The 27,167-nt window shown below is 39.1% G+C and overlaps 1 protein-coding gene across 6 annotated transcripts in view; it reads right to left on the bottom strand.

Annotated features, from left to right (window-relative positions):
• Positions 1–4,176: 4,176 nt before the first annotated feature.
• The window catches only part of EVI5 (ecotropic viral integration site 5), a 68,363-nt gene continuing 45,372 nt past the window's right edge, over positions 4,177–27,167 (bottom strand). For all 6 annotated transcript variants that reach the window (XM_048943922.1, XM_048943926.1, XM_048943923.1 and 3 more), the window contains 2 exons: positions 23,316–23,411; positions 4,177–7,034 (listed from right to left, as the gene is read on the bottom strand). In XM_048943922.1, coding sequence (XP_048799879.1) covers positions 6,729–7,034; positions 23,316–23,411 — 402 coding nt within the window. In that variant the 3' untranslated portion in view covers positions 4,177–6,728. The remainder of the gene's footprint in view (positions 7,035–23,315; positions 23,412–27,167) is intronic.

Below are 27,167 nucleotides of genomic sequence, written 5' to 3' on the forward strand. Positions count from 1 at the left end.
CTCTGCCCGCTTTTCCCTGCAGTGTCCCGCTGCGCGGGGCTCGCTGCGGTGCCACCGAGGTGTCGCCCTGGCATCGGGCGCCTCGTCGCTCCGGGCTGCGCGGAGCTCGCACGCGTCTATCTGCGCTATTATTGGATCCCCTCCGACTTCCGCACCGCTCACACGTTCACCACACGGCTCGCCGGCGGGGCCGGGCCGGCCGCTCCCTCCCCTCAGCCCGGCGGCGGGAAGGCGCCCCGCGCCGCGTGATGGGCCCGGGCCGCCGAGACCTCCCCTAGAGCAGAAATAACTTGTTGTGGAAAACTCTTTCGGGATAAATACGCCCAACGGCGCTGAAAATACCTAAAGCCCCAAGCCTGGAGGTTTGCTCATTTCCCCTCGGCTTTAGGTAATGGTTAAATATGGAAGGGGTAGGCGAGATCCCCCAGCCGCCCCGCCCGGAGCCTGCCGTCTCCTGACAGCGGTCGGAAGGCGACGGCAAACGCGGACGGAGCCAGGCGGGCGGCGGGCGGCGGCTCCTGAACGGCCGCGGGCGTCGGGGCTCTCGGCTGCGGCCGCCGTCGGCCCGAGGCGGTTCTGGGCTCCGTACCCTGCCCCGCGGGAGGGAATCGGGGTTTCACACCGTCCCGCGCTCCGAAACCGGCCGGGCCGAGCGCGGCGGCACACCGCGCTGCCGGGAGCGGGCCGCGGCGGAGCGGGCGCTCCCCCGAGGGGTCCGCAGGGAGACCGGGCGCTCGGTGTCTGGCGGGGCAGCGCCCTCGCTGTGTGCGATGAGGGCAACGGAAAACGTAACGGTAATTAGTGTTAGCGCTCACGGTTCTGGCCGGGCTGCGGGGCGGCACGCACCGGCTCACGCACACCTCAGGCGCGGCGCCGCGTGACAGCGCTACGAGAGCAGCGGGCCGGGCAGCGGCTGCTCAGCGCGACACGTCGGGAAGGATGGCCACGTCGGAACGGCAGCCGGCCCTGCGGCGCCGGCTCTCTCACACGTGCGAGGAGAGCGCACGCAAGCGGCTTCGTCCCGCGAAGCGCAGAACCGGCCCATATCCGGATCCGCTTCCCGCCGCTCCCGGCGGCTCCCGCGGGCCGGCAGCACGCAGCTCCGTCGCCGGGAGCGGGAGCGGCCGGCAGTGCTCCGGGCCGGCGGTGGCCGCCGTGGTGCCGCCACGCGGAGGTGTGCGGGGCCCCGGCCCGAGGCACGAGTCTGCCGCGCGCCACGTGCGTCGGCGGCCGCGCGAGGCGGTCGAGGCGGGAAGCGGCCGCGTTCCCTTGAGGGGCCGAGACGGGGCCGTGCCGGGCGGGCCGTTACCCGCAGAGCGCGGGAGGAGAGCGCGTTCGGTGCGAGATTCCATTACAGGCGCAGGCCTAAGAGCGAAGAGCTCCTGGGCGTAATGCGTTGCGCTGCTCTCGGCAGCCGCCTGAGATGTCCGTTAAAGCAAGGAAAGCAGATAAGGAAGGAAGGGTGACGGGATGCAGATGGGATCTGCGTGGTCAGGAGTGATGAGACTGTGGCAGGAGGACGCAGCTGAACGCAGGTAGGGGAGGAGAGGCGTTTTTATACGTGTCGAAGTCAGGACTGGGAGCAGCAGCAGTGATTCTATGGGGAACTCATGAGTAAGGTGCACACTTCCGTGTATTGAAAGCTGAGATCTCTGTTATCCAGAACGTTTTCACTGGGAGAAGCTGCTAGCACATGCTAACTTGTAGTGCTTTGCATTCTCTTGGGAAAGGTGTCATCATTTTTTATATTTCCCGCTGATTGTGCTATTTTTGTTTTATTTTGTTCTCCTAGCAGCTGCTCGGGACCTTTGTGTCTTTCTCCTTGTGGCATACGAATGTGCTGTGAATACATCAGACTTCACAATTTCAATAGTAACTTTTCAACTCACTAGAGAAATAAAAGCAATTTCATCTGCTGCTCTCAGAGTAATGATTTCTGCCAACACAAACTAGAGACAGAAAGTGGCAGTAGGCCAGCCGGGTTGTTGAAGGTTGAGGTAAAAAAACAGCATTCCAGCTTTGCGAGGGAGTGGGCCCAGAACTTACCTGTGCTATTAGATATGAAGAGAATGTTTCTAATGCTGCGTGTAGTGGGACACTGGACCGGATCGCCCAGAGAAGCAGTGCTTGCCCCACCACTGGAATTGTTCAGTTTGGACTTTGACCAACCTGATCCAGAGGTGAAAGATGTCCCTGCTCATGGCAAGGGAGTTGGACTGGATGGTCTTTAGGAGTCCCAACCTAACCCATGATTGGATTGGAAGTTGAATCTGTGCGTTATGGAACATAGACTATGCAAAATTGTCTTAGGAATTTTAGTTCCTAGAGTGGGACAACAGAAATTTCAGTCGCTTCTGCAGCAGTGTATGTACAACTCCAAGAATGTGCTGCATTGCTTTTGTATTTCATCATTCTGAAATGAGGTATTGAGTCTTGGGAAGGGAAAGTGTTAAGGTGTTGTATTTTGGATCAAGTACGTGTATGATTGTATCTGAGTCAATCGGTTGACTATGTATGTTTAAGTAGATGTATGTTAGCATGTTTTCTCCACTCTAACAAAATAAAACATCATGCTATTTAGAATTTATGTTGGAACTCAACTTATGGTGCACTTTTCATTCCACCATTCAGAATCTCTGGTTCTAATGGCTACTGCATATGTTTATTTCATTGATTTATCTTGTCTTGAACTTGTTTGTGAAAAAAAAATAAATAATTTTAAAAATCCCCCCCCTTAAAAAAGAGAATTTAAAAAATGTATCAACATGATTATACTGTTAAGAGTATTTTGTAGAACAAAATGGAACTGTGAAATCCAGAGATCCATCAGGTTCTACAGAACTCTTGCATTCCATCTCAGCACACATAAATTCTTTAGCAGGTGCACAGTTAAACCAAACACTGCGATTTTCAGGCAGATTGTACTAACCTCGATATCATGGCTTGCTGGTTGGTGGTTGTTCTTTTTAGCCTCCAGGACTAGCCTACTGACCGTCCTAGGAAATCTGCACTATCCTCTATTCTTTGCCTTCTCTCAAAATGTGCAACACTTCTTTGATGTCTCTGCAGGTATTAGCAGGAGTTAGCAGCATATCCAGTAGCAGCACATCCATGCTAAACTGTGGACATTTTACGCTAACAAATCTTTCCTCCACTTTGGATTTTAAAGTATGAATTTGGAACGAGCATCAAATTTCTCTCAGAATTGCTAACATCATCTTTTATTTAGAACACTGATTACATAAAATCAAAACAAAAACATGCATTTTCTTCAGTGTTGCTTTTCCACAAAAGAGCTGAACAGTGACTAAGTACAGTATTACATTATTTACAAAGTGGTATTGTAAAATTTGTGCTAGTCACTTTTCTTCTGTTGTCTTACAAGAATTTATTTTAGTGAAAATGATAGAGGAATTTATACTCACAGTTGAAATTTTAATTTAGTGGAAGATAAAACATAGACTTGTGGGATATCATGAGTTGGAAGGCACTCACAAGAATCACCGAGTCCAGCTCCTGGCTCTGCACAAGACCACCCAAAAAGCAGACCGTACATCTGAGAGCACTGCCCAGACACTCCTTGAACTCGGGCAGCCTGGTGCTGTGCCCACTGCCCTCTGGTGCAGAGTCTGTCCCCCCCAGCTGCCCCTCCCCTGACGCAGCTCCGTGCCCTTCCCTCGGGTCAGCAGAGCTCAGCGCTGCCCCTCTGCTCCCCGTGAGGAGCTGCACACCGTGAAGCCTCCCCTCCGTCGGCTCTGCTTTGCGCAATCCCAGTGACTGCAGCCAGTCCTCACATGCCTTGCCTTCTAGAGCCTTCTCCATCTTCGCAGCCCTCCTTTGAGCACAACAGCCCACGCTATCAGATCCTAAAATAGTTGTACCTTTGCAAGGTACAGGAAGGAACAACAAAAACAAAAAAGTAAACATTCAAGCTTTTGTAGCTAATGAAAGTATTTGATTGTGAGACCGGGCAAACAGAACCATTTTTTACTACCAAACATAGAATTTAAATGGAAACTGTGTATGACGCTACCGAAATTCAGAATTCTTGAATATGCACATATTGAGGCTAACTTCTGTGTTCATGTGATTTTAACTTTTTAACACTCACATTGAGTTTCTGCAGCCTGAATGTAGCAAAGCAACAAACCTAAGAGAGCTATGAAGTTTTTTAGAAGGTCACATAAGCAAGGTCATGATGTGTAGCATAATTAATATGCTTTATTTATTGACTTACTAGTAAATGTACCACCTACACTGCTAATATATTGCCATTATTCTGGTACGTATTCAGATCGTAACACACATAGGCAAAGAAATTAGCTTCATTTGTAGCAGAACATCTGAAGAAGTATGATTATTCTCAACAGCATTCTTTGTGTTGCCCTCTGAGGATGTTCCACATAAAACTTCTGAAACTGCAGCATGTTCAACCACTCTCCTTCATCTCTAAAACAGGTGCAGTAGTTGGATAAAGGCCTTTGCTTTTCCCTTGACATTTTTATTTGTGCTGTTACTCAGCGTTTGCAATTACACTATTAGCAATACTTAAAAATACAAAAGTTCAGGAAACAACTCCTGTTAACTGATCTTTTTTACTAGCACTTGAACGGTAAGGCGGTTAAGGCAAAATTATAGCACTCAAGCATTTATACAGACCTCCAACTGCATTTTGCTCCTGCCACTTATTATGGAACATTACCTTTAAGAGAGGCTTGCAGCTGGTATTGATGACAGGCAACAAGACCTTATCACCCATCATCTTAGGTAACAATTACCCAGCTGCAAAATATGTCACTGGATCCTCACTGGAAAGAAAAAAAAATGTTACTTGTTAGCAAAGAAAGCAGGCACGGCTTGTTCTTGCACATGAGATTTCTAATAGCGATTAGAACCAAAGTCAAGCTAATCCTCCTCAGAGATGACAATTTCCATGAGCTATACAGCATACGATGTAGGCAGCAGCAAGATGTGGGAATAGTTTGAAGAAATGAGGCAAGGCAGAACTTGCAGAAGTGGGTAACTTAAAACTTTTCACCCGTTTGCTTTGAGATTTAAATTGCATTGCCTAAACAAATAAAGCAGCTGAGTCACCCAGAAGATGCTTCCTCCATTCAGCCTTCCCTATTTGTTCCTTGAAATATTCTTCCTCCTCCCTTCTGCTGTTTTCCCAGGAGCTCAGATGTTCTTCAAACATCTTCAGCACTGTGCTTCCACAGTTCCATGATTTTTAATAGCGAGGCTGCTTCTCACAGTAAGACTTAACGTGTGCTATTACTGCCAACACAGCCCTTCTTTATTCTTAAATAAAATACAGTTGCAAATACTACTTGAAAACAAATTCCAAGAACTGTTTATGTATGTATGATAAGAATATTAATAGTGGTGAAAACTGCTAACTAGCTTGTCTCCAAGGGTGTTCATAGGGCAATGTTAGATGAAGTTGTTCTGTTCAAGAACCAAGGCAGGGGGCTGTGTTATTGGATCTTAGTTTACAGAAGAGGGGGAAAGCAGAATTGCTCAGCACTCACCACTTTGGCTAACAAAAAGCTATCCTGGTGACAGGATATACTATACTATTTCTCAGATAATGGCAATAAAAAACTGCAAGAAAACTAAACACAGACATTTTCACTGCACTGATACTCTCATTAGAACTGTTAACTGGAATACACAGATCTTTCTTTTAATTCAAAGTACCGCTCTAATTCAGAGCCGGAGGGTAACCAGGGGCTGTAGCTTAGAAGTGACTACACAGTAAATGCTGCAACCTTGTTAAATTGTGAAAAATTTATTTTCATTACATATATATGAAGGTAAAAGATTTCCGTCAATAGTGTTTTGAACAAGCATTTCAGTTAGACAGGAATTCGTTAGCTAGCTAGACTGAAACTAAATGTAAAGTTAGTGTTTTGCTTTTATTTAGCAATTCATTTCTAGTGTGTATATACAGAATTCATTTTCCAGGTAGAATATGAGACAGTCATATTGCAACATTTACATTCCTCGTATAAAATGGTATAATATACATTTTCAGCTTGGTGCAGTTATATAAATATGTACAAAATAAACATTATTGTAGTTAATATATTCAGACCAGGTATTATTTAGCAACATCAAAAGCAGATGCACATAAATTTAAGTGAAAAGGGTGAAAAACACCTTTATGACATTAGTGACCAGTACTTGTATATAGGAAGTAGTATAGATTATGGCTTCTCTTTCAAGCCTTCTGTGGGCATTTGGTAACTTTAATAAAACAGAAGTAATTGAGAAGCATAATTATATATATGCCATACGATCAGATGGTTAGAGTCCATCTTGATCACAAATGGATAACAATGTAAAACATACACATTTGTTCAGAGCATAAAATATTGCACAAGAGCGATTTCTTTTGAGGAAAATGATTCCCATCCTTGTGAACAGCAAAAGGGTTTCTCACACATTTAAAGAAATTATATATTTGCAGTTTCTAAAACAAGGAACATTCAGTAATACTGTCAGAACTGTCATCCATTAACTTCTTCCCAGCCTGTGTCACAGCAATGGTACGTCACTAGCAAGATTTGGCAAAGAGAAGGCAGGTGGACAGTACATGTGTGTATTTATCACAGGCCAGAACAGATCCAGTAGTTACTTGAACCAACTGCTGGATGCCTTCAATTATCTGACAATTTAAGCCTTAAAGAAACACAGAAGTCTTCAAATGCTAGTCACAGTGATCATCACACAGTAGTAGAGTAAGATTCCATTCTCCTCTGTTTGGAAACCATCTTGTCCAAGTTTCCAGTCTGGAGTGTGCTTTCTTCAGTCTCACTGTCACTGCTGCCTACAACTGCGTGATCCAAAGCCATCCGACCAGTCCTCCTGCGTAAGTGAAAGTCTACCCCACTCTCCTGTATGGAGTTAGTTATAAAATCTTCATCAGAAGAATGAAATGACTCATCATCTCCTGTGAAATGGTTGACAATGTGGATCCCATCAAAAGTGGGTTGGTCTGAGAAGTCTCTCTGTCCTTTTAAGCATTTGATCTGTTAAAAAAAACAAAAACAAAAAACAACAAACCACCAAACAAGTGGGATTTAAGGTAATCAGAGCTAAAGAGTCCAGCAGCAAAATCAAAACAAAACCACTCACTTCCAATAATCTCTCCTCAACTAATTTAACTTAGATGTAGAATATTTCCTAATGACTTCTGGAAGCTGAACAAAATGACTTCTCATTTCTGGCTGTCCCGAGAACTTGAAAGAATGCCTCAAAGAGTACTTTAAATGCTCCAAAATTCTTCTCGCACACCCAGACTATTTCAGTTTTAAAGCTTAATAATCAAGGTACCCAGAATCACAAGTGACAGATTTCTCCAAGCTACTCACTGCATCTTTAGCATCCCCACGAGAATGGTTGATTGTTAGTTTTCTAGAGTGCACAACTCATTTTGACAGCACTTTTGGCCTTCACATCTTATACCTTGGAAGTTTCATTCTTTCCCCATCACTGATTTCTCAACTTGAGAAAAGCCCTCCCTTACTCCTAAGCAGAAGGATCCAGATGTAGTATTGTTAGTTTCATACAGCCACAGAAAAAAGCACACAGCAAACACACTCAGTTCTGTCTACACTGCAAGATTAAGCAGCCTTTCATTATCTAGTTCAGAGCTGGTGATATTTCGAGACAATAAGAGAAGCTTCCCCATACAATATAAATAGATCATAATTTCAATTTTAAGAAACCGAATGAGAAAAAGGATTCTTAGGCTGTGGCCAGATATAATAACTAGTTCAAAATGCAATGTGGAGTTATAAGCTACTTAACCACGTATTCAACCACGTTTCTGAATGTAAAACCTGAAGCTCTGGCAAATCCCCTGTTCATTAAGTCAAAATAACCATGGCCCCCAGAAGACTTCCCCAAGATAGTTTTTCTTTAGAAATTCACTTGTCCTAACTTTTAGTGCCAATTGTCTCAGAGTCAATACTTAGCAACTGTTAAGTATTATGATAAGAATCCTAAGGAATTAGAAAGACGTTGAAATGCATTACAGAAACTTCCTAATGTCATTCTTGCCTGCTTAAAAAGGAGGATGCATCAGGTGCTATTCTGTAAGCAACTCCTAACAGTGTCAGATCTGGAAAGTAGAGAGAAAAAGCCTGAGAAGCTACTTGCATCACAAACCTATTCCATGTTCCAGAAATTTGAAGTGATATTCAGCTTGATAAATAAGAGCAGCACGCAGGTCCTTGCTGTTTGTATCAGTAACAGATTTTACCTGTTCTTTTGGGGAAGAAGGAATTTCGATATTCACACTGGGCTTACGTAAGAAATGCAAGTAAAACCGTTTGGAAAAAAGGTTGCAAGAATCTCAATCATTCTACAAGCCTCAAATCAAACGTAAATGGTATGTAAAAGCTCCATATATCTGATCACTTTGATGTTTATCAGAATGCTCCTGTTAGGAACATAGGCTCATACTGCAGACCTAAAACTTGGAGGCAACTATGCATACTAACTAGTATTGGAATGTTCTTGTACACTTAAGTTGCAGTTGTTTCACAAGGAACTCACTTGTTTAAAGACGAGCAAAACAAGTTTCACACTCGCACTGCATGATGCAACATCTCCTTATGCCACGTGCAAGATATTAGACAGCAACGTTTGTCAGGAACAAGCAACTCTTACTACTTCATATATGTGGATACTGAGATTCTTGCATTACTTACAAGTATTGTCCCTAACAATATCTTGCAACACGACTAGCTGCAACATGGTGTTTCCAGAACAGCAGTTTTATTCAGTAAAAAATTTACCCCAGAAAGACAGAACAGCCCTACAGCTCCTGTCCAACATGACCAAAGGCTCAAAAAAGCACACATACAAGTGACTACAAATGTCACATTTCAGTAAGAAATGAATGCTTCCATGTCTGCACACTTAAGCCATTAGTTCATCTGAACTGTAAAGGTGATATTCAACGTCAGTTGAACTCTGAGAGCCAAGCCAGTGACCTTGAATGCTCTCCTGAAACCTTCAGCGTGCGATACCTTTAGATAAACCTTTAGATGAACACCTTCAGGGAACATGACAAAAATCACAGCTTAGCAGTTTCAAACACCCAAACACCAAGTGTAAGTCTAAGAAAAAGGCTCTCTAAGGAAAAAATGGTATTACTGGCTATGCAAAATCCTGAAGAGTGTGGGAAAACTGTAACACGTATTCTCTCATTAAGGCAACAAAAAGACAATCTGTTGCCCTCAATAAACACTTCTTTTGGTCTGCAGCTTTACCCTTGCCTGCCTTCTTGTTCAACTACTCACATTCAAAAGGAATTACATTGCTAGGAAGAAACATGAACATACTGCAGAGAATGTGCGAGAAGACTGTGCAGTCATATAGTCCTGCAACATCCGTCTGCTTGAAAAATGACTTGCACAGTGAAATACAGAAACTCTGTAGCACAGAATTTGTATCATAGGGACAACACTAACTCTGAATAAGATTTTGTGGGAGCCTTGATACACGATAGGCTTGGAGACAGCAGTATCTCCAAGCAGCGAGCAAGGTTAACAGCACAGTACACTGTATGGACAAAAGCATAGCCAGTACATCACGGGTTCTTACTTCATCTGGTACCCAGACTACACATGACTTTGCATTCGTTACCTCAACTATTCATCAGTACAAGAAGCTGATGAAAAGACTCACTGGACATCACCAAAAAGTTAAAAGGCAGAAGCTCATGCCATAAGATGACTAAAAATTGTGCTCTTCACTGAAATGTATGATGGGAGAAGACAACGATCATAACACAGAAGGTTGTTTGAATACGAAGGGACAATAATTACTGCAAGGCTAATTAAGACTTAGAGTAGGTTGCTGAGAGACTGAGCATCTCCATCCTCTGTGGTTTTCAGCAACCGCATGACAAAGTCCTGAGCAACCTGTTCTGAAATCATTGGCCAACACTGTTCTGAGCAGCTGGTTAAGCAGACTCCAGGGTCCCTTCCAGCTTGGAAAGATCCAGTTCAGCCATGTGTAAAAACAAAACAAAACACCGTGATACTTGTAAAAAAAATCACCACACTTGAAGCGTGCATGCTGTCATTCATTGAGATTTCTAATTGTAAAACAGAAGTAACACACTGTTGATACATAGGGTTTTGTGATAGTGCACCACAGTTTGAAAACAATGAAAATTTAACTGAAATACAGATTTAAGACTTGCATCTTAAATTCTTTCAAATATGAATGTTAATAAAATGAGACACTGGAATCAACTGATCTTCAAGAAATTAAAAGCATCCAAAAGATGAGGGTGAAGACCTTCACACTACTTTCAGTTTTAAGTACTTTCAGAATGGAATATGTTTCAAGGGCACCTCAATCTAACATTTATTTAGGCACGTTTCTGAAATAAACCCATTATCTGTAGCATTTGCTGCAGCAGGAGGGCTTGAGAAGGCTTCTCAAAGCGTTTGGAGCAACTTGTAGACAGTATGCATTCCAATGTAATAGATGCTAACTAGTATCAGTTAGAAGTTGTTATGAGATGTTTTTTCACCTTTTACTAAACAACTCAGTCAGGATCCTGAAGTCCTGATCACAATTCTTTCCTTTGCCTTACCTGCAAAATCAATGAGTCCCATCTATTTTAGCCTTTCCTCATGAAGCAGCAGCACTCACACAATCACAGACGTGTAAGGGCTCGAAGAGACTACTGGGGATGCTCTAATCCAATCCCCCCGGTTCCCTATAGCAGGTTACATTCTAAACCACTGATTTTAGTTGCTCCTTAACTTCCTTCCAGCCTTTCCTTAACTTCTCTACATCCAGCTTGTGGCACAGGGAGTATCCTTGCACTAAAGTTTTGTAGTGGCAATAAAGTGGTATTTCTTTTGTTTTTAATATTCTGCCTCTTGATTCCCAACATCGTTTTGTTGGTTCTTGTTGCTGTCGTACACTGAACCAGTGATACTATAGGAGTCTCAGTAATAACTATAAAATACTTTTCCTGAATTGTAAATAGCCACTCCATGTTTGCTACTATGCAGGCATAGCTTAAGATTTTCCAGTTGATAAATCACATTTTTTTGTTCACTGAGTTTTGAGTGACTTCTTGAGATCTCTACCATCAGTGTATTATTTGAACATAGAAAAAGTTTAACATAGTAAAGGTCAGGTCAAGATGTTATTAACATAGCAAAACATTGTATCAATGTATTTGGAAGTCTAATTAAGGACTCAAGGGGAAAAAAAACACCTAGTTTTACTGCTATTCTTATCATTTCATCTGAAGAAAAACAACAGCTTTTTTTCTTGCAGCCATGTTGAACATAATATGGACTCACAGCCTGGATACACACTCGGATCTGTCACTTATGTTCTCTTTTGTAAAGACAGCCAGTACCACTTTATCCTTTCAGTCCTAGGTCTGACTCTACTTCTCATGAAGGGAACTAGACATGTCTCACCCCAATTCAGATGAATTTTGGTCGTTTCTACTGCTTCAGTTTTGCAACAACCTCAAATCCCATACAGTCTGTAAAACTAGGTCTGGTAAACCCGCAGGTCTTGCTTTAATTCTCAAATTCAGGTCATATCGTCTACATGACTGCAGCTTTTGGCCAGTTTTCACTATAACACATGAATACGATCTTCGGAATATTTCAAAGAGTTAATAAAAATATGCAACTAAAATATACTGAACTGTTATTCCTTCAAAAGCCATTTGATCCCAAAACACAACTGTCACAAGTAAATGACTTAATATTCACATGTACACATCTTTTTGGGCTTAAAAGATTCAGCATTCTAAAGAGAATCTGCACGTCCTGTTGGTCAACATATCGAAAGACTCATAAATAATGGGGTACTTCCACAAGTACAAAAAAGAAAAAAAATCTGTCAGTATTAGCAATCAGATGCTTGAACCCCAATAAACTTTCTTACCTGATGCTGACTGCCTCATCGAGCCAGGCATAAGGGAGAGATAGTAAAGAGAAATTCAGATGTTTTAGTACAAGACATAATTTCTTCAATGTTAAATGAAAGGTGATTATCAAAAACTTAACTCGCTTGCAGCTAAGTCCCTTTGTTTTTTTTAAATATAAGTGGTAAGTTGAGGCTTTTACAATTAGAAGTTCTACTTAAACCCTAGGAAATGTTTTCGCTTAACCCCTGAGATTTTCTGTGTTGTTGTTTGTTTTTTTTTTTTAAAGCTTGGAATTCGTGGATGGAAAGAAGTTGAAGACGCTATTTCCTTCAAGAGGCTTCAGTCATCATTCTTGAGATTTATCCAATTCTGAAAAAATCGAGGATTCTAAGAATGCCTGTCAGTACAAATTGAATCTACTCACAACAAGGTATGTAAGCGATACACAAATTAGATCAGAATATATATCTATAAAAACACAACCACTCATGTGGGTGTTATAAAGCTGTTACTGGCAAGAGACATAAGTTTGTTGCACTCCAGTCCAATGTACACACTAGCATATTGCTGTTTCTGTTTAAAAGACTCCCAGCAACTTCCTTTGGAAAAATGCTCATATAAAAAAAAAGAAGCAGTCACAGCTTTTCAGAATGAACAAATGGGAAGTGTAACTTGAAAGACAAATATCAGTATTATGTCTAATTGACATAATGTTGAAGCATTTCTACATGTACACACAAAAAGAACAAACAATGTTAACAAGCATTTTCACGCTACATTTTCACTTCCACGAACACAAGCATCTCCTTTAGACGTCTCATGCCTTCTGAAACCCATTTTTAAATGAGTTTGTACATCCACAGTGAGCCACATTCATAGCGAAACCATCACTACATGAACTCTGCACAAATGGAGAAATCATGAGCTAAACTAAACAGATGCAGAAACTAATATTAGCAATCCTTCATTTAAAAGGATTCTGAGCAAGTCAAATGGCTGTAGAGCTACAATGCAAATGCTGGTTGTAAAGTTCCCCAATAAAATCAACTTCCTTATACAAGGACTGCTTGCTATGCACTGCAACAGAACTGCATCAGAGCATTTTAATGAAAACTTGTAATTATTGCTCTCTGAAAACTCAGATTTAAGAAAAGCAGAACAACATCATGCAACGAACAGGTTAATGTAAAAAATGTATATCTGAAAGGCATCCTTCATTTTCCTCAGTTATGATGCAGTTTATATGAGGATCATATGTGAAAATCAGGAGTTTTGGTTTTTTGAGACCTTCCTGATAACTTGCACAACCTTCAAGCAAACAAACACATAAAATATTCAGCAATGTATATCACAGCAGGCTTTCTTTGTGTTACAAACAAGACAACAGTTGCTAACAATTTTTAAAATAAACGTAAAATATTCACTAAACTAGAATTGCACTGTCAGTATAACCAAGACCAGACTCAAGGTTGTGGCTTTTATTTCAGCACCAGTGAATTTCCTGTTTCACATTACTGAACATTAAACTTGTTTGCTGTTGTTGTTTGTTTTTGTCCATCACCCCTCCCCACCCCCGCCCACCCCAAAGCCATTGCTATAAACACAGCTACCAGCAATGTCAGACATAAGGGTCATTCCTGGAAATTACTGATGATTCAAGAAGCCCAAACCAACCAGGATAGATGCCAAATCCAGGAACTCCCATTTACTCTGCTTACTCAAGTTCACCTGATCATTGCTGTTTTTCCTGAGGGAGAGGCCTTAATAACATGGACTCATTGTTTAGAAGAGCAACAGTCGAGAAGGACCTGCATGGGATTCTGTTCAGTGAGATCCATATGAAAAGTTATGGAAATGGCCATCCTTGCATCTCTTACAAAAGCCATTTTGGATTCTCCATTGCTCCATCTACCACTAGACTTAGAAAATGAAGCAGAAAAAGTACATTCTGCAGACCACAAAAGATTTGTGAGAAATACACAAAACCAAGACAAAAAAATGAAAAGAAAGAAGTGAAATTGTTTTTTCTTTCACTTTGAGGCAGATATGGAGATCTGCACAAATATTCTTAGCAGAGGAATTCAGGAAATAGGTTACATCTTCATGTTTTCAGACAGCTTTTATTTGAAGTATTATGACTTAAGCTATTGAGACTATTCCAGAACAATTTGGAGTTTTAACGATTTACTGAAGTTCCACTTCAGCTTGAGCTACAACGTACCAATTTTGAGATGGACACGACAGACAAATATGTTTGTAAGTAGTATTACTAAGATGCCTCAGTTACTTCCTCTGAGATTTAATTTCACATTAAAAAAAAAAAAACTAATGAAAATTAGGAAATTGTTGAGATTTTGTTGAAATGCAAGTCCTTCAAAATGTTCAGCATTGTTGAAGAGACACAAATAGAAATATGAGTGAATGCATTTGAAAGTGCATTAAGAGACTGCAAAACTATTTCAAGAAAATTTTAATACATGGACAAAAACCCCATTACAAAATCAGTCTGAAGTGCAGAGGTGAGGGCTTCCATATAAATTTGGGTTCTAGCAGATTGAAATAACCATAACATAGCTTTAGCATTTATATTTTCCTCTTCTCCATACTCTCAAAAGCTGTGTTTGCAAGGCAGTACAAAACAGGAGTATTCAATAAATGAACAGCATAGGAGTTTAGCCAGTCTCTCTGAAATCATGGTGTTAGCCAACCACTGCAGGAGAATCTTAAACCATGCCCAAGCATACTCAGGACTGTCTGGGACTCAGCACATTTGCCTAATTGAGACAGAGTTTGATGTGATTAAAATAGGAAGTCTACAAAATTCACAACGGACATTAAAAGTTAGTGATAGTTTGGTATTTTATTGTGGGCCCAAACAGGGGCAATAGCATAATTTACCAGAAAGGACATGGGCTGCTTTTTTGGTTGTACAAATATGGCTGCTGTTCTTGAAAGACAAAAGCCCAAAGATTTTTTTTTCCTAGATTAATCTAGACAATTTGAATTCTAAGTTCATTATGTGATTAACTAACAAAATTATCCTGTTAAAACGGTTATCTTCAGGTCACCCTTGAACAAAAACAAAAGGGTTAAAAACAAATTTGTGTGCCAATATGTTTGTATTTACCACAAATTAATTTTGCTGACCATATTACTTGACAGAAGCCACTGCTTAATGTGTCACAACTGCAAAGCGAAACAGCAGCAAGAAATTTCCAAGACTTAGCCATTCCATGCTTTTAAAGATATATTCTCTTATAGTGCTCAATATGTGGACTGTTTTAAATTGCTAGCTTCTGTGAATCATGTTCAGTTTCACTGTAGTGTAGAAGGCTTGATAAAAACCCTACAGATGCCAACAAGTTGAATAAACTATGAGGTAGCTTTAATGCATTAAAGCTCATCGCTAGTTGTTTCAATATGCATTCCACATTGCTCTGACTATGAGTGTACGTTTTCTGCCTTGTTTAAAATAAAAGACATTTTTAGTACTTTAATTAAGGAGCTCTAGATTCAAAAGGAAATATGGTAAATGTATGTTGTATATCAGTTTTAGTAAAGACAGTATTGCTGTGTTGCAAACGTGACAAAGATTAGAACTAGCAACAAGCATACAGACCAGAAGGTTTCCAGTGAATCAGAACAGGAAACCAATAAACCGATCAATGGGAGGTCATGACTTTTTGATCACTGCTCTATATGGTTAAAGACTGTTTTTGATCTACAGCCATGTAATCAAATTAACCTTTGAAATTCTGTATCAAGTATGAAATAAAAAACAGTGCTAAGAAAGTACTCAACTTTTAAACTATGTATATTTAAAATAATAATAAAAAATAATCAGTCTCTGGTAACTAAGTCGTGTTCTGACTGTTGAGGGAGATCTTGACAAATTTGTTGTAATGAGATCATATGCAATTCCAAAAAGCTCTAAGCTACGTTAGCCTTGGGAAGTTTCTATAAGTAGCTAGTTGGTAGGTGGAAGGAAAGTTCCCAGAAACTCTTCCCACAAGAAGTTCTAATGAAAGTGTTTATTTGGAGGACATGGCAACAAAAACATTTTAAAACAGCAGCATGATCACATTGAATGTACTGTGATTATCGTAGACCCAAAGAGCTACCTAAATCTCACTGCTCCTTTTCCCTAGAGCATGTGTCTATAAATAGAAAAATGACCGAAACCTCAGGCGCTAGCTGGAGCACACTGGCTGCTGCAGAGACTGAAAACGTACCCATAATGCACACAGTTACAGGAAATGATCATTTCGCACTTTTACTCTATTCTTTTAAAACAGGGAGTTAACCTCAGCATTTTCAAGCAGACAAAGTAACATTTATTTTTGCCTGATACCTGAAATTACTTCTATCTGTGCTGCCTGCCTTTCAGAGAACAATAAACATTTCAGAAGGGGTAGAAACATGCTAACACACAGCATTCTCCTCCTGAGCTATTTCTCAAGTAGGAAATAGATGGCACCTGTGTATGGTGGCTGACAATTTTTTCCAAGGAGCAATTACTCTAAGTTCAAACCAGTACTTCTTCCACTTCTGAATTCCTAACAGAACTTTTATAAGCAGAAAAACACAACAGATCCTGACAAAGCTCTACGTAATACAGTAGACAGGTCACACAGCTTAAAAGCAACAACAAAATGACTCAAGAGCATTACTGCCTCAATAGTAAAATAACGTTACTTATGATCAGTTTACTTCCTTTGACAACCCAGGTAAACACCAAACAGGGACTCTATAGTTCAGTGTAGGTAGGTGCACTCACTATTACTGCAATCAGTAACTAGTGTATTTCTCCACAAGACAGATCTGGAGCTTAGATGCAGCAGGATACAATCAGAAAAGAGAACACATAAAAGGGAAATGTTCCTACAATCACCAAACTTCATTTATTTTATCATCAAATCTAATCTGCCATAGTGGCAGTGAAAGCTAAGATTTGTATCTAAAACTGTTGCCCTCATCTTCTAGTCCCACCATAGTGAACAAAGTCATACCTGCTCTGAGAGGAGCCTGCATCACTGTGCCTGGTTACACTGTTCATCCATCATTTTGTTGAAGGTGTTACTGAGGAGCGTGTAATTTAAAATCACTACGAAATCAATCCTACATTTTTGGACAAGTGTAGCACGTCTGGTTTAGGCTACAAACACTACAAACACCTACTCAAGACTAATCAAAATAGTCCACCAATTTTCACAAAATAGACACAGCAATAGTGCTTTTACTTGTTCACTGCTTAGTTTAAGCCAGACAGTTTTTAAAGCCAACTCTTTTATGAAGAACAATTAACTGAACTGGATAAAGTAATGGGAAAGTAACGGGACTCCATATCTGTTCAGCATCATACTTCTGTATCAGTATTGGTATTATCCAGCCAGTCTAACATCTTTTGATTCTCAAGGAGAGGCTGAATTAAAGGAATAAAGCAATTCACTTTTCTAAAGCACACAGTATATATTTAACTATCCTGTGTAGACAAAGCTGCTACATTAGACTTGGAGTTCACAAACCACATGACCTCACAAACGCTATCTTATCACATCACAGGTTCCTCAGACTGACCACAACCACTTAAATCAGACTCCACCAGCACGGAGGCTCTGTATCTTTGACACGTACCAGTAGACCAACTACATTTTTAGCTGTCCAGAAGCTTTGCAAGAACTTCACTTGTGGGGAGGGAAAATCTGATGGTCTCTTGTCCAACTGTGCTTGCAAGATATGGAGGAAGAAAAGCTCTTGATTTATTGTGCTATAGACTTCTACCACAAGTTGAAATGCTTTGTAAATCTGAGGGCTAACATATTTCCTTTCAAAGACGGCATTTCTTATCAAGTAAGAAAACATTTACAGAACCACATATTTTGAAAGCATTCATCCAGTAAAGCAAACTACTAGAAGGTGATAATGTGGTTCTAGGCAGTATTGAAAACTACTTTGCATAATTTAATACAGTATTTCTAGCGAGCATAGTGAAAACTATGAATTAAGAACAGTAAAAATTAACAGAAATCATAGAAATTAACTGCTTTTACAAAAGCAAGAACAAAAAAAATGACAGTCACAAAGAGCCCAATGCATATCTGCCAGTACTACATGAAAAGTAAACAGTATGCTTCTTCCAACCTTTCCTGAACCTCATTATCTCCAATACAAAAGAGAGGAAGTTGACAAAAGACTGAATAAAGTATTATGTTCAATGTAAATATTACATATAAAGTACTAAGACTTTCTGGGACTTCCCTATATCTAGTTCTGATGAAATTAATTAAGTCTATTCCCAAGATCTACATGCTGATCCATTTGATCTCCACTCACTAACCCATATGATTTGTTACTACCCTATAAATGTCTTCAGTGAAGAACTTTGTTTCTAGTAGTTCAAACTAGAATTCGCTTCCTCCAGTTAATCCTTCTACATTCATTACCCAAATCTACATACAACCCATTCACAGCTATAAATGCCATTTAAAGATGTGCCCACACTGCAGTGACAAATGCAGCACAGGCACATCCAAACAGTAGCTGAACAACAGCAGTTCAAGCACATGAGAGCGAAGTTCAGAATTGCTTTCCCTGCTTCTTGCCTAGAGGCATTTCAGATTGTGGAGCATCTGATTTGCTAAGCACTAAATCTGACTCAAAGGAGAACTAGTAAGAAAATAAAGAGGAAAGACAGAATGCTCCTTGGTAGTATGCCAGAAATACAGAGGAAATAATTTGGCAGTTTTTAAACACAGCTTACTTACCGTACAACTTCACAGTATTTTAAGGCCAAAAGGAATTGTTAACATGGTTTGAACGTCCCTCCTGCATATTATAACATGTCAAATTTTATTTGACTGTTGTATATGTGACGTGCATGAGGTTTTTCATCCTTCTTGCTGATGGCTATTGCTTACTTTCCCTTCTCCAATCTAGTTTCAGCAGTAAAAGTCTAGAAAGCTACACTAAGTTGCAAAATATAGCCTTAATTCTTAGCTTTAGCTATATTACCAATTACTCCTTTGGTCATATCTTATGCATTATCTTCAAAGTAATTACCTAAAGTGTCTTGAATTTTATCACACAAGCAAAATCTTTTAAAAGCATTGTATGTAATCTCCAACTTTTATATCTCTTTTCATTAAGGCAATCTTAAAATGTAAGCTCGCCAGAAATGAGATCAGACCATGAGATAATATCTATATCAGAATCTTACTGACTGCATTAGTTTCTTACAATGTAACATCAGTTCCATCCCTAGATAAAATTATAGAAGTGGGAAAAGTCAGTAAACTACTAGTCTCTACTTTGAGAGCTCACTGAGTTTTTAAATACTAAAAAAAGGGAAGATACTTCCAAAAAATCCCCCTTTCTTCACTGTAAAGACACAAGAACTTAAATCACCATAATTTTTTTTTGAAATCATTATAGTCTTCTAAAAAACCTCAAAAATTTGTTTTGGAAAATAATGCTTCAGTCATCTGTCATCTTTTCCACCAGCCCTGCTGAAATGTTGCTAATGAGGACAGTTGGCAGAGGCTTTCTAATTTTTGAACACTAACCTTCGTAGCACAGTAACATCAGGATTCTGGTTTTCGTTCCAATACAGAAAACACACAAGATTTTCTCATTATTCCCCTCATAATATGTTGAGCAATTATTTTATAAAAAGCACCTCCTATAGAGCAGCTACCACAAAATTAGCTCCACATACTGTCCCTGACACTGGTCAATAGCTGGCACCTCATAAAGACTATAACAAGATGGAAACACTTTAGTAATTCCTCCTAGCTTTCAGTAAGTACTCTTATCAGTGATAAAAATGACATTTGTACATCTGCAGGAATTTATTCCTCCTCCCATTTCACTTGAGGATCTTAATTCATGCCCTGGGAGAGAAGTGAATAAATGCACAGCAAAGACAGATAAGCAGCAACTAGCTGATCTCCCTCCTTAAAGGCACAAGTAATGCTGGCTGCTGGAGGTGACTAAACAGTGTAAGAAACAAAGTGAAGGGCACTGAACAGCTTACATATTCAACACTTTTATTTTAACTCTTTTCTGTATTTATTATGCTTTTAGAATGAGTTCACAGCCAAGTCCTAATTTAGTCTTTTATAGGGGTACACGTTCCTGGGGAATGAGAAGTGATGACAGAGACCATAGTACCTTTTGAAAGCTATAGTCCAAAATGACAAACTCACAGGTTTCATTGACCCCACAGATATCTCAAACTCTTTTTTTAATCTGAAACTAATGTCTTTTTTTCCCCTTAAGAACACAAGGAGTAGAAATTGAGAGTTTTAAAGAATATTTTATAGGCCAAAAGTGCCAATGACTTGTCTTACATAAGAGCAAAGAAAAAATGCATCATTCTTTTCTCAGTATTCTTTGGCCAGATCTGAGCTAAAAACAACTACCAGATCCTTCAAGTGTAAGAAAACATTGTAAAAAACGGAGCTTAAGACAAACAAAACCTTTCCACAACCATCTACAATGCGTTGAAACTGCATTAAAATGATAGGAAACGAGCAAAATCAGCACCTTAAAATTTAGATTTTAGATACATCATAGTATCTCACACCAAACGCTAGTTGTTTGAAAACGGGAACTTGATCCCATGTGGACAATATAATTTCCACTTGCACCTAAAAAAATGTAATGACTTCTTCAGTTAGACAAACAGTGCCATTCTCTTATTCTTGTATACTTCAAATTTTATACTCTTGTCAGTGATTATCAAATATAAAGTGAAAACTTCACATTCAGGGAAGGAAGCACCAAGTTCCTGCATGTTGCTGCTTCTGCTTCATGAAACTTCCTAGTTTCCTAATGCAGCTGTGAAAGTACCGTCCTGCTGCACGTTGCAGAGAACACTCTATGATTTGTCACTGTAGAGACTGCTTGCTTTAGGGTACTTCAACACATACTGAGCCTTTAGCTTATTATGACAATTGTGCTGACTTTAAAACTGAAGACTACATTGAAATAAATCAGTAATAAATAAAAAACTGAAACCTAGCAGGAAATCAAACTCTCCAGAAATCAAGAGACAAAGTCTATCCAGTAATACGACAAGGACAAATTTTACAAAGATTTGCTTCAAATACCAACCTAACATTCAGCATTTCAGTCCTAAATCACAAAGTCTTACAGACAGGAAACCACTTGCTTCTGTCTCCAAAGGTGTCTTGTGGTCTGCCAGTGTAGTTTGTGGGTACACAAGTTAATTCTAATCTTTCATACCACTCCTGTAATCTAGGTAATACATATGAGCCTTGCAACATCCAACAGGAAGTAGAGACAGCTGCTGTGTAATATATATACAGTGACTGTATGCACAAAGGGGGAGTATATGAAACGAAGAACTTAAGCAGTTTGTAAATCATTTAATTTCATTCAGTTTGAATTAAAAGAAAAAAAGTGGCAACTACAAAGTACTTCTTCCCCTTTCCTCCCTCCAGTAGTTCATTTCAACATAAGTGACAAACTAGTTTATGACCTCTTTTCCTTAAGTCCTCAAACTTTACTTAATGCAAAATGAGAGCAGCCCGACTTTCCACGGCTTTTACCCCTCCCTCCAAGTTAGCTGCTTACTTCAGTACTACTTACTGAAACAAGATGTTTTTTCCATAGAAGTTGCTTCCACCTAACAGTTTACTGTCTAATCAATGGGAACTTCTCTGAACTCCTAGCACCCAGTGTACAACCAGTATGCAAACCTGGTTAGAAAGTTTGCAATGCCTACATACTCGTGTCATTTACATCATATCAGAGCAGGTTAAACTGTGAGGTCAAGGGACAGAGTATAAATAGCATCATCAGATCTTACTTCTGTACCAAAGGCAGACGAGACAAGCTTACAGAATTTACTGACAAGTAACAAAGCTGCTTGACAGCAATTGCAGCCTGTCAGAGCTGTGCAGTATGCAACAGCATTTAAAAATCCTGGTACATTACAGGTCCGGAACATTTCGATATAGATGTCACTATTAAAACACATATAGATGTAAACACATATAGATGTCACAGTTAAAAACACATACATACATACACACACACATATCAATAAAGCAAACAAAATTAAGTACTTGTATTTATCTATTTAATACACAGTCTGCTCCAGAAGTAATGCCTCCCATTTTGTTATGTTGGGCAACGTCACAGGCACATGTTGGAAATAGGGCAGTAGAGGTTGAACCTCCCCTCCAATACTCCACTACATTCTGTTGTTGTGCAACAGATGGCAGCAGGAGGGCACTCTGACAATAGTGTCTGCATGTGAAACAAAGGTGAGTCACTCAATTCCTCCATGTGGGAAAAAAACAGCACCCAGTGAAATTCACCAATGCTTGCTGAACATTTACAGACACTAAACAGTGGATGTGGTGTTTCAGCAGTGGTGATGACATGGAAGACAAACCATGTTCCAGATGATCATACACATATGTAGAAGCATGGCATGCAAGCTCTTGTTCATCACTGGTGAAAATGCCTGGCTATTGGCAGTGCGTATGGTAAACAGTTGTGTTTTGTAGCTGAGAACTCGCTCTAACAGCATTTTCTGTATCTCCATGGAAATAAATAGGAGGCATTACTTTCAGAGTGACTTACATACTACAAATTTTAACTACTACCAGAGCTGAGAATTACAAGACACGTGGAAGCAGACTATAATGCAAAGGTGACCAGGCATTTTGCACATAGTGCAGTCATAAGACATTTCTTCATAGCACCGAATGAACTGAAATAAGCCAGTGAGCACAGAGGTTACATAAGCCATCTCAGTTTCAGGACCCTCTGATCTTTTTTACTAATAGTTAATACAACTATTAAAGCAAGGAAGTTTGAAGATAGAAATTTCATAGGTCAAAGGTTTTGGTAGTTAAAAACTGTATCTGTTAAACTGTATAAAGCAAGCGTCCTTTTTCTTTTTAAGCAATCCCAGAACACTACCAAAAAATTAGTCCTTATAATAGCAAACACCAAAAGAGATCTCTACAGACTCTTCTGCATATGCAAACAGTTTATTTTCTAATTGAATTAACCTTAAGACCTGTACCAAGTGAAAGCAAAGCAGCTTGTTTTCATGCTTCCATCTCTGAACACAGCAATGTATGATCAACTCATGAAATTAACAAGATGGAAGAAATACCATCCTCAGTAATATCAAATCATGTAACTAAGCAAATTTTAGTTTTCTTACTCATGAGGTTACAAGTACAATATGCATATACAAGTATTCATTTTATTGCATTTATTTCAAATAACTTAAATTGGCAAAATCAGGTAATGAAGCTCTAACAGCTACTAGACAAGAAAAGCCTGCTACACTTAAGAGATATGACAACAGGTACAAGATATCAGGCAGTATTTTACCACTTACCTCATGATGCAGCTCAGCTATCTGATCTTTCAGTTCTCTGATATACTGGTTAGAATCAGATTTATTAAGCTGCCCTTGAATCTTTCCTTCTTCTTTCTGTTTTGGTTAAAAAAAGAATCTTATTCAAATTGTTCACAAATATACAATCTTAAAATGCTATTTTAGTTGTCTGCTTTTTTTTTTTTTTAATCATGCACAGATATTCACACACACTTCTCAGCATTTTTCACTTAGGTGAAGTTTTCTGCAGGTATCCAGAGGCAGTAGCAGCTCAGAACAAGTTGATCCACTAGGGAACACTACGTATGACAATTCTAGTTTTCTCTTCAGGAGTTTTAAAATATAGTGATATTTATTGTGCAGAAATACTACAGAGCAGAAGGGAAGAGAGGAATGTTCCCTAATGTCACTGCTGTAAGAGGTACAACAATAAATTGTACAAAGATAAACAGATGAAGAGGACATTTATTTATCAAGTAAATGCAGTTATTAACTGCAGGTGACTTTATCTTGAAACATTAAGCCTCCAACGCTAACTTTCAGCTTACCTCTAATATGACCAAACCAAATTCTTGGTAGATCTCAAAAAAGAAAAAAAGAAAAAAGAAAAAAAAAAAATCTTTTTTCCCCCCAGATAAATAATTTCTGAAGCAGGCACCAACTTTGGCTGAAATGTTATAAGTCTTTGCACCAATTGCAAATCACACACAGCCAATACAATACAGAAACCCAACTGTACGCGGAACAGGTGGCTTTCTAACAGTAGCTGAATTCCTACTTACACTTGAAGAAAGTAAACAATGCATTTCAACAAGTAAGCTGAAAGTAATTTGCAAACAGAATTTCAGAGAATGAGAAATGTCAACTACTCTTCAAAAGACAAAAAGCTTTAACTGAGAGCTTTCCCTGAAATGCCACCAGGACACAACATGTGCCAGGAAGTTAGTAGCAGTGCACTGCCTTCCAAACCATTTTACTACATAACGAGAAGAGCCCTGAGTAGTGTCAACTATTTCAAAGATATTTCTCTTTTAAAGCTGTTTTTTTTTTATTGCAGAGTACACAGCACAAATTTACTTTGTGATATTTACTATTAACTCACATAAATTACAATGGAATAGTAGTGCATTACACCACATTGAATTCAGTTCCAAGCCAATCTATGGCTCAAATTCACACACACCAAGTGAGAAACATCATTATTTTTCTTGTACTAAAGAGATTGAAAAAATGATATATATAAAACTCATCTCCCTTTACAAGGATGACTATTAGTTAGTATTCAAAGTTACAAACAGAAGGAACATAACTTACAGAGCAAAAGTAATACAGTTTACATTCATCTGAAGAAAAAGCTTCACCAATGCTAAGAATTTAGACAAGGATGATTTCACCTCTTGTCACAGCAGGAGCACTTGGAAGAAACGTTCATGTAAGTCCTTCACTTGAAACAGAATTTTCCATTTTAGCATGTTGTTCCTTTGATTCCAAATTACTATGTAACCACAAAGCAAGGTGTCAGAAAGAAATGGAAAGCCAGCTTCTTACACCAAATATAAGACAGGTGTCACAGCTTTTTTAGAGTAAACATCTGAGTTTATATTAGAATTGAGTGCATAAGAGGACATGATGCAGGCTTTTCCAAGTTGTTATGATATGCTAACAATAAAGTCAATAAGATTTACTCACTTAAATTCAGCACTGCACAAATAGCTGAAAGCTGCTACTACATACCATATACAGTATACATTACTGGGAATAATATATCATTAACCTTAAATGTTTTTTATTCTAAATAACACCGTAAAGTTAACATGTATCACAGAACAATTTAACATTAAGTTTGCTGATGGAAGAACAGTCTACCTCCAGTCAGCTTAAACTGAATGTCAGTACGAGCCTGGCTTGCAAGGTCCTCGTCACTAACAGAGGTCAAAGACAGTTTCAGTTTTCCTTTCAGAACTTACAGATTTTGTAGAGGTGACAGTTCATCAAAATGTGTTTAGCACAGGAACCTTGCAATGTGATTTTCTACAACACATTTTTAAAAGAAAACTTCTGCTGCAACCTCCTCTTGCAACATTGAAAACACTAGAGGTCAGAAGATGATCCTTTTATCTAGCTGCAAAAAATTTAGAAAACCACAAGTATTTCTAACAAACTGTTTGCGTCCATGTTCTATAAGCTACAGAGCCTATTTTCAGTGGGGAAATTGGAAGGGTGCCACACAAATTTTAGGCAACGTATCAGAATCTTCTTCATAGCTGCTATTCATTTCTCAGAGCAGCAAGGATGTATTTTTTTTACCTATGTTATTTTTCCTTCCAAGTTGTTTATGTCATTGCTTTTTTAAAAGGTACTCATGCAGGTGCACAAGCAAACCACTGGAAAACATGCAGTTATCACATGTTCTAGAATTAAAATATTTTTCAGTTTTTATAACAATATCATTTGTTCTATAAATCAGATAAGCAGACAGCTGAAATCCTACACCTGTCAGATAAAAGCAATTAAAAATATTTGTGAATATTTCTGTTCATCTGACAGTGTACAAGCCTTGTTACCCTTCATTATTTAAAACTCTAAGAGACTGATGTTTCTCCTCAATACAAAACTGTTTCTCTTTCCAGACATTTTATATTTATATTGAGTTCTTATTACTTGCTAGCAATTTTCAGCTTCTAATAAGTATTTGTTAATCAAAGGCAAATTTCAATTTTCATTGTAACATCCTTAACACTAGTTTTTCATTGTGACAGTTGACAGGAGATCAAAATCTGATGACAGGGAGCTTTCAGTATGTGCAGTCCCTTTTAATATTCCAGAAAGCAATAGGAACGTCTTCCCCTACTACTATTTTTCTGATATGTCACAAACCCAGAATACTTTCTCCTAAGAATTCTGTAGTTCTAGATCTCATTCTCAACCTACACCAGGTAATACATACAACAGTATCTTGTACTTCCTGACTACCATTAAAATAAAAATAAAAGAACAACGAAGTTTTACTAATCAAGGGATCTTGGTAATGACCTGACAGTCTCTTTTCAATGACCACTGTCATTGTGCACATATCTTTAAATAGCAAAAATCTCCACTACAGTAGTATGAACCCCAAATTCTGTCCTCCTGCAGGTTAGATTCCCTCCTGTGCATTATAATTCTAGATTACATTAGATACACTTGGGCACTAATTTTTATGCCACCGTGACTACTTACAAGTGCATACAATAAACATACTGATGCTTGACACATTTCTCTCACACAAGAAAACCACACATGGGATTTTAAGTTCATGCTTAACTCAGTGGCTTATTAAGAAAGGTTTAGCAACTTCAGCTTGGCTTTTTCAGTCTCAAATAGGACACTATATTACATAGATAAAATTTTAACTCTTCAAACTGATCTAGCCATGTGGCATAGGGCAATCTGATAGAGCTCCTTGTTCTCAGTTCTACATGTGAATTAAATTTGCCTTGAAAAGAGGGACAGGGAATTAGTTAGGCTGCAAGTGACATGGAAGTGGGAAAGAAAGTGAGAAGTGAAAACAATAACAAGCACTGAAGAGAATGTGAAACAATTCAATACTTCAGGCAGCAATACTGGTGCACTCTTAATGATTACATCCTCATCACATTATCTGCCAGGATATGGCTGTTGCAATTAGTTCACTAGAAAGCAGCTATTTTAAGAATAACTTAAGATGGGGAACAGAGGATCACCTGCCCAAAAGACTGTGGTCCAAGCGCAGAAGATCTGAGCCTACAATCAGAACAATCTTGATGCATTTCTTCTTAGTCAATCCTATTACCATTGCTAGTTTCATGTTTCAAGTGTTGAGCCATGTAGATG

This window comes from Lagopus muta, chromosome 5, assembly GCF_023343835.1.
Source record: "Lagopus muta isolate bLagMut1 chromosome 5, bLagMut1 primary, whole genome shotgun sequence".
Lineage (NCBI taxonomy): Eukaryota > Metazoa > Chordata > Aves > Galliformes > Phasianidae > Lagopus > Lagopus muta.